Raw genomic sequence first — 14,559 nt, forward strand, 5'->3', positions numbered from 1 at the left:
AATGATAGCGGCACTGCTGACTGAGCGAGACAACAGAACTCGTATCGATGAGGGACGCCTAGGGTTGCAACTGCTGGCAGGGGACATCCTGCTGTCAGGTAGGACACTCTCTGTCGCACGTGCTGTGTGCAGGTGGACAGTGAATGCTAGAGGGAGCATGTATCAGGACAGTATTAGGGGGAGATCTGTATACATGCGGGACAGTGATTGTTAAAGGAAACATGTATCAGGACAGTATCAGGGTGAGAGCTGTATGCATGTGGGACAGTGAATGTTAAAGGAAACATGTATCAATCAATCAATCAATCCATTTATAGAGCGCGCTACTCACCCGTGAGGGTCTCAAGGCGCTGAAGGGAGGGGGGGTGCTGCTACTGCTCTAATAGCCAGGTCTTGAGGTGTTTCCTGAAGGTTAGATGGTCCTGGGTCAGTCATAGGTGTGAGGGGAGGGAGTTCCATGTTTTGGCTGCCAGGTAGGAGAACGATCTTCCTCCGGTGGTGGTTCTGTGGATCCGTGGGACGGTGGCGAGGGCGAGGCTGGCGGAGCGGAGCTGGTGGGTGGGGGTGTAGAACGAGAGGCGTTTGTTGAGGATTCGGGTCCTTTGTCGTGGAGCGCTTTGTGTGCGTGGGTGAGGAGCCTGAACGTGATCCTCTTGCTGACGGGGAGCCAGTGCAGGATTCTTAGGTGGGCGGATATGTGGCTGTGGTGGAGGATGTCGAGGATGAGTCGTGCGGAGGCGTTCTGTATGCTCTGAAGTCGTTTCTGAAGTTTGGCTGTGGTTCCTGCGTATAGGGCGTTACCGTAGTCCAGTCGGCTGGTGACGAGGGCCTGGGTGACAGTTTTTCTGGTTTTGGTGGGGATCCACTGGAAGATTTTTCGGAGCATGCGCAGGGTGTTGAAGCAAGAAGATGAGACGGCGTTGACTTGCTTGGTCATCGTGAGGGAGGAGTCCAGGATGAATCCTAGGTTACGTGCGTGGTCCATGGGTGTAGGTGCGGAGCCCAGCGCCGTGGGCCACCAGGAGTCGTCCCAGGCCGATGGGAATTGTCCGAGGATGAGGACCTCTGTCTTGTCTGAGTTCAACTTCAGGCGACTGAGCTTCATCCATTCTGCGACGTCTTTCATTCCTTCCTGGAGGTTGGTTTTGGCTGTGGCTGGGTTTTTGGTGAGAGAGAGTATCAGTTGAGTGTCGTCGGCGTAGGAGATGATGCTGATGTTGTGTTTGCGTGCGATGGCGGCGAGGGGGCTCATGTAGATATTGAAGAGGGTTGGGCTGAGCGAGGAGCCTTGGGGTACGCCGCAGATGATCTCGGTGGCCGCTGAGCGGAAGGGTGCGAGGCGGACTCTCTGGGTTCTGTCGGAGAGGAACGAGGTGATCCAGTCCAGAGCCTTTCCTTGGATCCCGGTGTGGAAGAGGCAGGTTATCAGGGTGCAATGGCAAATGGTGTCAAAGGCTGCCGAGAGGTCTAGGAGGATGAGAGCGGTTGTTTCTCCGTTGTCCATCAGGGTCCTGATGTCGTCGGTGGCTGCGATGAGGGCGGTCTCGGTGTTGGGGTTTGCTCGAAATCCGGACTGGGATGGGTCGAGCGAGTTGTTTGCCTCGAGGAAGGCAGTAAGCTGTTTGTTGACGGTCTTCTCGATGACTTTAGCCGGGAAGGGAAGAAGAGAGATGGGGCGGAAGTTCTTGAGGTCTTTGGGGTCCGCTGTGGGTTTCTTCAGAAGGGCGTTGATTTCTGCGTGCTTCCAGCTCTCAGGGAAGGTGGCTAACATGAAGGAGTTGTTTATGACGTTCCGGAGATGGGGTGCGATGACGGTGTCGGCTTTGTTGAAGATATGATGGGGGCATGGGTCAGAGGGGGAGCCGGAGTGGATGGAGTTCATGACGTTGGTGGTGTCTTCAGTGCTGATGGGGGTCCAGGTGCTGAGGGTGGTGGTGGGGGTCGTTGGTTCGGTGACAGGAGGCGGAGTCTGGGGTCCGAAGCTGTCGTGTATATCTGCGATCTTTCGGTGGAAGAACGTGGCGAGGGTGTTGCAGAGTTCTTGTGACGGTGTGATGTCGCTATTGCTGGCGCTGGGGTTGGAGAGCTCTTTGACGATGTTGAAGAGTTCCTTGCTGTTGTGGGTGTTGTTGTCTAGCCGCTCTTTGAATGATGTCCTTTTGATGGTGCGGATCAGCTGGTGGTGTTCGCGAGTGGCGTTCTTGAGGACTGTCATGTTTTCTGTTGTCCGTTCTTGGCGCCAGGTTTTTTCGAGGGTGCGGCAGGATTTCTTTGAGTCTTTGAGGGCGTCTGTGAATCACGGGGTTTTCCTGTGGCCGGTCTTGCCTGGGTGGTTCTTCAGTGGTGCGAGGTCGTTGGCTCAGTTGGTGATCCACTGTGCGAGGTTGTGGGCTGCATTGTTGGTGTCGGCGGTGTTGGTTGGCGGGTTCTGGCTTAGTGATGAGAGGAGCTGGTTTGTGGTGATTTTGCTCCAGCATCTGCGGGGGATTTGTTGCGTGCGGTGGTGAGATGTAGTCTTATTGAAGGTGAAGTGGATGCATCTGTGGTCAGTCCAGTGTAGTCCGGTGGAGTGGCTGAAGTAGACGTGGTTGCTGGCGGAGAAGATGGGGTCGAGCGTGTGGCCGGCGAGGTGGGTGGGGGTGTCCACCAGTTGTTTGAGTCCGAGGTTGGCAAGGTTGTCGAGCAGGGTGGTGGTGTTGTAGTCGTTGTTTTTCTCCAGGTGGAAGTTCAGGTCCCCTAGGAGGATGTATTCTGGTGAGGCTAGGGCATGCGGGCTGACGAAGTCGGCGATTGTTTCGCTGAATTTTGTGCGCGGGCCCGGGGGTCTGTAGATGAGTGTTCCTCTGAGGGTGGTCTTGGGGTCGGTGTGAATCTGGAAGTGTAGGTGTTCGGCGGTGGAGAGTCTTCGGCGTTGGTCGAGATGTTGATGGTGTTCTTGTAGATGATGGCGATTGTTTGGTTGATGCGGTCCTTCCGGGTGATTTTGTAGCCGTCTGGGATGGCTATGGCGATGTCGGGGGCCGAGGAGGCGTTCATCCAGGTTTCCGTGAGGAAGGCGACGTCTGGTGCTGTTGTGTCGAGGAGGTCAGAGAGTTCGATGAAGTGCTTGTGGACGGAGCGTGTGTTGAGGAGGATGCACTTGAGGTGGTTGTTGTTGTTGCTTGGTTTGGCAGGCGGGGGGCAGGTTCGGAGGCAGGTGAATTTGCAGGCTAGTCAGGTCAAGGGTCTGTGGGTGCGCTTCGGGGTGGCTCGGTAGCAGGCGGGTGGTCGTCTGGTGTTGAGTGCGTTGAGGGCCGCGGTATCGTATCTCAGTTGGGGCGGCTGGCTCCAGCTGGGACCAGGGGTTCTGGCTCTGGGTGCGGTCCAGGCACGGACGGGCGCAGACGGGCTTGCCTTTGGCACGCCTTTGGCGCGCCAGCGGCGCTTCCGCTGCGCGGCCTCCATATGAGGGGCTGTAGGAGGGAGGAGCAGCTGGGAGGCGGGAGCGGGGCGGCAAATGGGAACAGCGTGGGGCGGGGCCGCAGGGACACAGCGGCGGGAAAAGTGGCACAGAACGAAAACGGGGAAAAAGGACACAGAAGGCAAATCGGGGGAGAGGGGCACAAAGGGCACAACAGTTGAAAATAGGTGGTACAAAAGGCAGCAAGGCAACAGGGCAACAAAATACAAAAGGCAGCAAGGCAACAGGGCAACCAAAATACAAAAGGCAGCAAGGCAACAAGAGGGACAGAGACCGGAGGAGGTAAAGGGGACGGTGGAGGACTCACGTTACAACAGGCAGCAGCAGGAGCAGGCGACAGCTAATTGCGGGGGCAGCGTCACAGGAGGACCGTGTGGCGGCTGGCGACCTACCTGTGGGCAGGGTCAAAGGTCGGTGTATTAGGACAGTGTCAGATTGAGATCTGTATGCAGACAGGACAGTGAATATTAGAGGGAACATGTATCAAGACAGTGTCAGGGTGATATCTGTATTCAGACAGGACAGTGAGTGCTAGAGGAAACGTGTCAGCGTGAGATTTGTATGCAGACAGGACTGTGAATGCTAGAGGGAACATATATCAGGACAGAGTCAGAGTGAGAGCTGTATGCAGGTGGGACAGTGAATATTAAAGGAAACATGTATCAGGACAGTATCAGTGTGAGAGCTGTATGCAGGTGGGACAGTACATGTTAAAGGAAACATGTATCAGGACAGTGTCAGAGTGAGATCTGTATACAGACAGGACAGTGAATGCTAGAAGGAACATGTATCAGGACAGAGTCAGGGTGAGATCTGTATGCAGACAGGACAGTGAATGCTAGAGAGACCATGCACCAGGACAGTGTCAAGGTGAGAGCTGTATGCAGGTGGGACAGTGAATATTAAAGGAAACATGTATCAGGACAGTGTCAGAGTGAGATATGTCTGCAGACAGGCAGCAAATATTAGAAGGAACACATATATGAATTTAGTGTCAAGGCATGTGCTGTGGGGCAGGAAAGGGTAGAGGGCACACGAAGATGAGGGTCAGATCTGTCTGCTCTGACATCAGACGGGGCAGTAAATCTAACATCAATTCACGTCGGCTGCCATGGTTGCTCATGAGCGTAGCATTACATGCCCTTTTTTGTTTCTATTGCAATTTCATGAGTGGTACAGGAGGTTTGTTAAGTTTAGGAGAAACAAAATTGGACTAGACTGAGTGAATATGGTAACTGAGGCAAACTCTCAATTGACTTGGTAATGCAGGGTATTGAAGTCCATGCCTGGGTTCAACGAGAGGTGCGCGTACCTTGGCTGAGGTCTCGAACCATCCGCTGAAGCCGTTGTCCCAGCAGAAGTGGTCGAGTTTGGGCAGGTCGGTGCCCAGCCCCTCAAGTAACTGGTCGCACTTGTTGGCCAGCAGGATGATGGGGATTGGCTTGCCACTCTGGAGGGACACCTTGGAGTCTAAGTCATCCTTCCACCGCGGAACAGCCTCAAAGGTGGAGGCACGAGTGATATCGAAGACGATGAAAGCACCAACAGCATCGCGATAATATAGGCGCGTCATGTTCCCAAAGCGCTCTTGACCTGTGGGAAAGGAGAGGAGAAGCCACAATAAAACTTCAGGTGAAGAGAAAGGAATCTAGAAAAAAAAAGATCTACTCTAATCTACCTATTCATCCCACCAACCATCTGCATGAACTCAAGGCCCAACACTACTGAGCACAACTAAATCCTGTTAATTTAATCTACAACAAAGAAACTACAGCAAATGTGTGAAATGGTTTACTTGAGAGCACAATACTAATCCCATTAACCCATGGATTCCCCGCTAATTCTGGGTTCCGGAGTAACAGGCTACTCATTACAAAGTGCTTCAATGTCTTGTCAGGGGTAGCGCTATATAAATGTAAATATAACACAATAGGAATTCAGGAAAACAGAAGAAGAGTTTGGAGAAGGAGAGGAAAGTCTGGAATGAGAGGTAAGGTAAAGGGAGGGCAATCCAGAATAAGTGGTTGGGTGAAGAAAGGGGAATACAAAATAATAATTCAAGTACAGAGAGCAGAATCTGGAAAATAATTCATGTAATAAGAGCAAAATTCTGAATAAGTGTTCAGGAAAGGGCTAAAAGTGATCAGGTAAAGAGAGCAGAATCAGAGTAAGAGATCAGGTAAAAAGAGCAGACACCGAGTAAGAGTTCAGGTAAAAGAGAGCAGAATCCAAGTATTCAGGTAAAGAGAGGAGAAACTGAGTAAGAGTCCAGGTAAAGAGAGACGAATCCAAGTATTCAGGTAAAGAGAGGAGAAACTGAGTAAGAGATCAGGTAAAGAGAGGAGAAACTGAATAAGAGTTCAGCTAAAGAGAGGCGAAACTAAGTAAGAGTTCAGGTCAAGATAGCAGAATCCAAGTATTCAGGTAAAGGTAGGAGAAACTGAGTAAGAGATCAGGTAAAGAGAGGAAAAACTGAGTAAGATATCAGGTAAAGAGAGCAGAAACCCAGGAAGAGTCCAGGTAAAGAGAGCAGAATCCAAGTATTCAGGTAAAGAGAGGAGAAACTGAGTAAGAGATCAGGTAAAGAGAGCAGAATCCAAGTATTCAGGTAATGAGAGCAGAATCTGAGTAAGAGTTCAGGTAAAGAGAGAAGAATCTGAGTAAGAGATCAGGTAAAGAGAGCAGAAACCAAGGAAGAGTCCAGGTAAAGAGAGCAGAATCCAGGTATTCAGGTAAAGAGAGGAGAAACTGAGTAAGAGATCATGCAAAGTGAGGAGAAACTGAGTAAGAGTTCAGCTAAAGAGAGGCGAAACTAAGTAAGAGTTCAGGTCAAGATAGCAGAATCCAAGTATTCAGGTAAAGGTAGGAGAAACTGAGTAAGAGATCAGGTAAAGAGAGGAAAAACTGAGTAAGATATCAGGTAAAGAGAGCAGAAACCCAGGAAGAGTCCAGGTAAAGAGAGCAGAATCCAAGTATTCAGGTACAGAGAGAAGAAACTGAGTAAGAGTTCAGGTAAAGAGAGCAGAATCCAAGTATTCAGGTAATGAGAGCAGAATCTGAGTAAGAGTTCAGGTAAAGAGAGAAGAATCTGAGTAAGAGATCAGGTAAAGAGAGCAGAAACCAAGGAAGAGTCCAGGTAAAGAGAGCAGAATCCAAGTATTCAGGTAAAGAGAGGAGAAACTGAGTAAGAGATCATGCAAAGTGAGGAGAAACTGAGTAAGAGTTCAGGTAAAGAGAGCAGAATCCAAGTATTTAAGTAAAGAGAGAAGAAACTGAGTAAGAGTTCAGGTAAAAAGAGCAGAAACCGAGGAAAAGTCCAGGTAAAGAGAGCAGAATCCAAGGGCCCGATTCACAGAACTAATTTAAGACAAAATCCTAAACTTACTACCATTTTCGTATTCACAGAAGGCACTTACTCATTTTGGTATTCACAGAAGACACTTACTCACTTCGGTATTCACAGAAGTTAGGAGTCCTAACTTTAGGACTCCTAAATGCCTTCTGTGAATACCAAAAGTCTTAAAATTAGGATTTTTCTCAGTTTAGGAGTCCTAAAGTTAGGACTCCTAACTTTACTACTACTAAACTGCGAAAAATCCTAATTTTACGGCTTTCGGTATTCACAGAAGGCATTTAGGAACCCTAAAGTTAGGAGTCCTAACTTTACTACCACTAAATTGAGAAAAATCCTAATTTTAAGACTTTCGGTATTCACAGGAGGCATTTAGGAGTCCTAAAGTTAGGAGTCCTAACTATACTACTACTAAACTGAGAAAAATCCTAATTTTAAGACTTTCGGTATTCACAGAAGGCATTTAGGAGTCCTAAAGTTAGGACTCCTAACTTCTGTGAATACCGAAATGAGTAAGTGCCTTCTGTGAATACCAAAATGGTAGTAAGTTTAGGATTTTGTCTTAAGTTAGTTCTGTGAATCGGGACCCAAGTATTCAGGTAAAGAGTGGAGAAACTGAGTAAGAGATCAGGCAAAGAGAGCAGAATCCAAGTATTCAGGTAATGAGAGCAGAATCTGAGTAAGAGTTCAGGTAAAGAGAGAAGAATCTGAGTAAGAGTTCAGGTAAAGAGAGAAGAATCTGAGTAAGAGATCAGGTAAAGAGTGCACAATCCAAGTATTCAGGTAAAGAGAGGAGAAACTGAGTAAGAGATCAGGTAAAGAGAGGAGAAACTACGTAAGAGTTCAGGTAAAGAGAGCAGAATCCAAGTATTCAGATAAAGAGAGGAGAATCAGAGTCAGATATCAGGTAAAGAGAGCAGAATCCAAGTATTCAGGTATAGAGAGGAGAAACAGATTCAGAGATCAGGTAAAGAGAACAGAATCCAAGTATTCAGGTAAAGAGAGGAGAATCAGAGTAAGAGATCAGGAGAAGAGAGCAGAAACCGAGGAAGAGTCCAGGTAAAGAGAGCAGAATCCAAGTATTCAGGTAAAGAGAGGAGAAACTGAGTAAGAGATCATGCAAAGTGAGGAGAAACTGAGTAAGAGTTCAGGTAAAGAGAGCAGAATCCATGTATTTAGGTAAAGAGAGAAGAAACTGAGTAAGAGTTCAGGTAAAGAGATCAGAATCCAAGTATTCAGATAAAGAGAGGAGAATCAGAGTCAGAGATCAGGTAAAGAGAGGAGAATCCAAGTATTCAGGTAAAGAGAGGAGAAACTGAGTAAGAGTTCAGGTAAAGAGAGAAGAATCCAAGTATTCAGGTAAAGAGAGGAGAATCAGAGTAAGAGATCAGGTAAAGAGAGCAGAAACCCAGGAAGAGTCCAGGTAAAGAGAGCAGAATCCAAGTGAGTATGAGTATGACAAACTTTATTCGGTACGGAAATTGCATACCATAAAAGTATTTACATATAAAAATACATTAACATTTATACACTTTTCATTTTTGCAAGATTAATTTGTTTCGCCTAAGCAATTGGAACAAGTGCAAAATGACAAAAGCGGATTTAAAAGAGATGATGTAGCATTAATTTAAGAGTGATAAAATAGATTAAGAGAGTTTGGGCGATGTATAACAGTGCAGAAACAAACCCCCCGGAAGCAATTTTAAGATGCATAGGGGGCTAATCCCAGTTCATCGTAGGGTATGTTTTAAAGTGGTTCGCAGAGAGCATCTGTCAGTGTGTTATTTAAACAGAGATCTTCATTTAGAGGTTAGCTCTATGTCGTGCACAAAATTTTAAAAACATTGCCATATTTTTTGCCAGTAATTCTGTTTCTAGCAGTTGGAGGGCCATGAAAGCTGGCCGACACTGATTTAGGCCCAAATGTTTCAGAAAGGGGATCAAGTATAGCTTTCTTGGCTCAGCATAAAATTTGCAAAACATAATCACATGGATGGTAGTTTGGGGGGAAAGATCGTCACAGGGGCATGGCATCAGTTGGGTGCTCCAGTCGTTTTGCCCAGGGAAAGTGATTAAACGATGGAATATGTTCAGTCGCATTCTGGTGAGTAAAAATTTCTCGTAGTTGCTCAGGTTGGAGTTCAAGTATGGCTCAATCTGATCTGTTGTCTGTATTGAGAAGAACAGTTGGACAGAATTTTTATTTAGTTCAAGAGCCAGGCGCAGATCAGTTAAGTGAGTTAGACAAATATCTCGCAACCTTTTTCTGGGGATTAGAGTGTTATTTTGGGGCTTTAAAAAGAGGTGCTCAAGTTCTAAATCCGTTAGAAACTTTTTGACATATGCAAGCCAAGTGATTGATAGTCCGTGGTCCAAGTTCGTACAATCATTTATGAGTTCCTGGGTGAATTTTAGTTCTGGTGTCGTCCAGATGCGGTGCCATAGGAGGATAGGCTGCATGCGTATCACGTCCGTGATGTACGGAAGGCCCAGTTCGTAATGAATGTTAAAAGTTGAGGTGGACGATGGGACTCCCAGCAGGAATTTCATAAAGGAATTTTCAGTCTTTTGGAGTAAAGTGACGTGTGCGTTTCCCCAAATCCCGGCCCCGTAGATAGCTGTGCTGAGGCATTTTGAGTTATAAATATCTAACATTTCCTTTGATGCTCTTTTACCCAACCTCCAGCCGAACACTTTCAGGGCCGTTGTTGCTTTTAGAAACTGCAAGTTTCTGCTCTCTATTGCGCTTTTCCAAGTAGATTTATTATCTATCACGACTCCTAGATAGGGATAAGTAATAGTGTCCTCTATTTTCATGTCATGTAGATAAATATTTTTCTTGTTGCGAATCCAAGTATTCAGGTAAAGAGAGGAGAAACTGAGTAAGAGATCGGGTACAGAGAGAAGAAACTGAGTAAGAGTTCAGGTAAAGAGAGCAGAATCCAAGTATTCAGGTAATGAGAGCAGAATCTGAGTAAGAGTTCAGGTAAAGAGAGAAGAATCTGAGTAAGAGATCAGGTAAAGAGAGCAGAAACCAAGGAAGAGTCCAGGTAAAGAGAGCAGAATCCAAGTATTCAGGTAAAGAGAGGAGAAACTGAGTAAAAGATCATGCAAAGTGAGGAGAAACTGAGTAAGAGTTCAGGTAAAGAGATCAGAATCCAAGTATTCAGATAAAGAGAGGAGAATCAGAGTCAGATATCAGGTAAAGAGAGCAGAATCCAAGTATTCAGGTAAAGAGAGGAGAAACAGATTCAGAGATCAGGTAAAGAGAACAGAATCCAAGTATTCAGGTAAAGAGAGGAGAATCAGAGTAAGAGATCAGGTAAAGAGAGCAGAAACCGAGGAAGAGTCCAGGTAAAGAGAGCAGAATCCAAGTATTCAGGTAAAGAGAGGAGAAACTGAGTAAGAGATCATGCAAAGTGAGGAGAAACTGAGTAAGAGTTCAGGTAAAGAGAGCAGAATCCAAGTATTCAGGTAAAGAGAGGAGAAACAGATTCAGAGATCAGGTAAAGAGAACAGAATCCAAGTATTCAGGTAAAGAGAGGAGAATCAGAGTAAGAGAGCAGGTAAAGAGAGTAGAAACCGAGAAAGAGTCCAGGTAAAGAGAGCAGAATCCAAGTATTCAGGTAAAGAGAGGAGAAACTGAGTAAGAGATCATGCAAAGTGAGGAGAAACTGAGTAAGAGTTCAGGTAAAGAGAGCAGAATCCATGTATTTAGGTAAAGAGAGAAGAAACTGAGTAAGAGTTCAGGTAAAAAGAGCAGAAACTGAGGAAAAGTCCAGGTAAACAGATCACAATCCAAGTATTCCGGTAAAGAGAGGAGAAACTGAGTAAGAGTTCAGGTAAAGAGAGCAGAATCCACGTATTCAGGTAAAGAGAGGAGAATCAGAGTCAGAGATCAGGTAAAGAGAGCAGAATCCAAGTATTCAGGTAAAGAGAGGAGAATCAGAGTCAGAGATCAGATAAAGAGAGCAGAATCCAAGTATTCAAGTAAGGAGAGCAGAATCCAAATGTTCAGGTAAAGAGAGGAGAAACTGAGTAAGAGTTCAGGTAAAGAGAGCACAATCAAAGTATTCAGGTAAAGAGAGGAGAAACTGAGGAAGAGTTCAGGCAAAGAGAGCAGAATCCAAGTGTTCAGATAAAGAGAGCAGAATCCAAGTGTCCAGGTAAAGAGAGGAGAAACTGAGGAAGAGTTCAGGTAAAGAGAGCAGAATCCAAGTGTTCAGATAAAGAGAGGAGAATCAGATTCAGAGATCAGGTAAAGAGAACAGAATCCAAGAATTCAGGTAAAGAGAGGAGAAACTGAGTAAGAGATCATGCAAACTTAGGAGAAACTGAGTAAGAGTTCAGGTAAAGAAAGCAGAATCCAAGTATTTAGGTAAAGAGAGAAGAAACTGAGTAAGAGTTCAGGTAAAAAGAGCAGAAACGGAGGAAGAGTCCAGGTAGAGAGCACAATCCAAGTATTCTGGTAAAGAGAGGAGAAACTGAGTAAGAGTTCAGGTAAAGAGAGCAGAATCCGAGTATTCAGGTAAAGAGAGCAGAATCCAAGTATTCAGGTAAAGAGAGGAGAATCAGAGTCAGAGATCAGGTAAAGAGAGCAAAATCCAAGTATTCAGGTAAAGAGAGGAGAATCAGAGTCAGAGATCAGGTAAAGAGACAACAATCCAAGTATTCAGGTAAAGAGAGGAGAAACTGAGTAAGAGATCAGGTAAAGAGAGCAGAATCCAAGTATTCAGGTAAAGAGAGCAGAATCCAAATATTCAGGTAAAGAGAGGAGAAACTGAGTAAGAGTTCAGGTAAAGAGAGCAGAATCCAAGTATTCAGATAAAGAGAGCAGAATCCAAGTGTCCAGGTAAAGAGAGGAGAAACTGAGGAAGAGTTCAGGTAAAGAGAGCAGAATCCAAGGGCCCGATTCACAGAACAAACTTAAGACTAAATCCTAAACTTAGTACCATTCTGGTATTCACAGAATGCACTTAGTACTGCTGGTATTCACAGAATGAACTTACTACTTTTGCTATTCACAGAATGAACTTAGTACTTTTGCTATTCACAGAATGGATTTACGACTCCTAAACTTACGTCCGCACTCGGGCCGGAAATTCCGGCCCGGAGGCGGAGCTTCCGGCCCGGAGGCGGAGCTTCCGGCCCGGAGGCGGAACTTCCGGGCCGGAGGCGGGGCTTCCGGGCCGGAGGCGGAGCTTCCGGGCCGGAGGCGGAGCTTCCGGCCCGGAGGTGGGGATTCCGGCCGATTTAGCTATGGCTGAAATCTCCACCTCCGGGCCGGAAGCTCCGCCTCCGGCCCGGAAGCCCCGCCTCCGGGCCGGAAGCCCCGCCTCCGGGCCGGAAGCTCCGCCTCCGGGCCGGAATTTCCGGCCCGAGTGCGGACGTAAGTTTAGGAGTCGTAAATCCATTCTGTGAATAGCAAAAGTACTAAGTTCATTCTGTGAATAGCAAAAGTAGTAAGTTCATTCTGTGAATACCAGAAGTACTAGGTGCATTCTGTGAATACCAGAATGGTACTAAGTTTAGGATTTAGTCTTAAGTTTGTTCTGTGAATCGGGCCCCAAGTGTTCAGATAAAGAGAGGAGAATCAGATTCAGAGATCAGGTAAAGAGAACAGAATCCAAGTATTCAGGTAAAGAGAGGAGAAACTGAGTAAGAGATCATGCAAACTTAGGAGAAACTGAGTAAGAGTTCAGGTAAAGAAAGCAGAATCCAAGTATTTAGGTAAAGAGAGAAGAAACTGAGTAAGAGTTCAGGTAAAAAGAGCAGAAACGGAGGAAGAGTCCAGGTAAAGAGAGCACAATCCAAGTATTCTGGTAAAGAGAGGAGAAACTGAGTAAGAGTTCAGGTAAAGAGAGCAGAATCCGAGTATTCAGGTAAAGAGAGCAGAATCCAAGTATTCAGGTAAAGAGAGGAGAATCAGAGTCAGAGATCAGGTAAAGAGACAACAATCCAAGTATTCAGGTAAAGAGAGGAGAAACTGAGTAAGAGATCAGGTAAAGAGAGCAGAATCCAAGTATTCAGGTAAAGGGAGCAGAATCCAAATATTCAGGTAAAGAGAGGAGAAACTGAGTAAGAGTTCAGGTAAAGAGAGCACAATCAAAGTATTCAGGTAAAGAGAGGAGAAAATGAGTAAGAGATCAGGTAAAGAGAGGAGAATCCAAGTATTCAGGCAAAGAGAGCAGAATCCAAATATTCAGGTAAAGAGAGGAGAGACTGAGTAAGAGTTCAGGTAAAGAGAGCACAATCAAAGTATTCAGGTAAAGAGAGGAGAAACTGAGTAAGAGATCAGGTAAAGAGAGCAGAATCCAAGTGTTCAGGTAAAGAGAGCAGAAATCGAGGAAGAGTCCAGGTAAACAGAGCACAATCCAAGTATTCAGGTAAATAGAGGAGAAACTGAGTAAGAGATCAGGTAAAGAGAGCAGAATCCAAGTAATCAGGTAAAGAGAGCAAAATCCAAGCATTCGGGTAAAGAGGAGAAACTGAGTAAGAGTTCAGGTAAAGAGAACAGAATCTACATATTCAGGTAAAGAGAGCAGAATCAGAGTCAGAGATCAGGTAAAGAGAGCAGGATCCAAGTATTCAGGTAAAGAGAGGAGAATCAGAGTCAGAGATCAGGTAAAGAGAGCAGATTCCAAGTATTCAGGTAAAGAGAGGAGAAACTGAGTAAGAGATCAGGTAAAGAGAGCAGAAACCGAGGAAGAGTCCAGGTAAAGAGAGCACAATCCAAGTATTCGGGTAACGAGAGCAGAATCCAAGTGTTCAGGTAAAGAGAGGAGTAACTGAGTAAGAGTTCAGGTAAAGAGAGGAGAATCAGAGTCAGAGATAATGTAAAGAGAGCAGAATCCAAGTATTCGGGCAAAGAGAGGATAATAAGAGTCAGAGATCAGGTAAAGAGAGCAGAATCCAAGTATTCAGGTAAAGAGAGGAGAATCAGAGTCAGAGATCAGGTAAAGAGAGCAGAAACCGAGGAAGAGTCCAGGTAAAGAGAGCACAATCCAAGTATTCGGGTAAATAGAGGAGAAACTGAGTAAGAGATCAGGTAAAGAGAGCAGAGTCCATGTATTCAGGTAAAGAGAGCAGAATCCAAGTATTCAGGTAAAGAGAGGAGAAACTGAGTAAGAGTTCGGGTAAAGAGAGCAACATCCAAGTATTCAGGTAAAGAGAGGAGAATCAGAGTCAGAGATCAGGTAAAGAGAGCAGAATCCAAGTATTCAGGTAAAGAGAGGAGAATCAGAGTCAGAGATCAGATAAAGAGAGCTGAAACTGAGGAAGAGTCCAGGTAAAGAGACAACAATCCAAGTATTCAGGTAAAAAGAGGAGAAACTGAGTAAGAGATCAGGTAAAGAGAGCAGAATCAAAGTATTCAGGTAAAGAGAGGAGAAACTGAGTAAGAGTTCAGGTAAAGAGAGCACAATCCAAGTATTCAGGTAACGAGAGCAGAATCCAAGTATTCAGGTAAAGAGAGGAGAATCAGAGTCAGAGATCAGATAAAGAGAGCAGAAACTGAGGAAGAGTCCAGGTAAAGAGAGCACAATCCAAGTATTCGGGTAAATAGAGGAGAAACTGAGTAAGAGATCAGGTAAAGAGAGCAGAGTCCATGTATTCAGGTAAAGAGAGCAGAATCCAAGTATTCAGGTAAAGAGAGGAGAAACTGAGTAAGAGTTCAGGTAAAGAGAGCAACATCCAAGTATTCAGGTAAAGAGAGGAGAATCAGAGTAAGAGATCATGTAAAGAGAGC

General features: G+C 45.8%; 1 protein-coding gene across 2 annotated transcripts in view; it reads right to left on the reverse strand.

Annotated features, from left to right (window-relative positions):
- The window catches only part of LOC146829730 (ras-related protein Rab-38-like), a 378,790-nt gene that overhangs the window by 16,712 nt on the left and 347,519 nt on the right, over positions 1–14,559 (reverse strand). For both annotated transcript variants that reach the window (XM_085608451.1, XM_085608452.1), the window contains exon 3: positions 4,773–5,053. In XM_085608451.1, coding sequence (XP_085464577.1) covers positions 4,773–5,053 — 281 coding nt within the window. The remainder of the gene's footprint in view (positions 1–4,772; positions 5,054–14,559) is intronic.

Source organism: Triturus cristatus, chromosome 5_2, assembly GCF_964204655.1.
Source record: "Triturus cristatus chromosome 5_2, aTriCri1.1, whole genome shotgun sequence".
In the NCBI taxonomy this organism is placed as follows: Eukaryota; Metazoa; Chordata; class Amphibia; order Caudata; family Salamandridae; genus Triturus; species Triturus cristatus.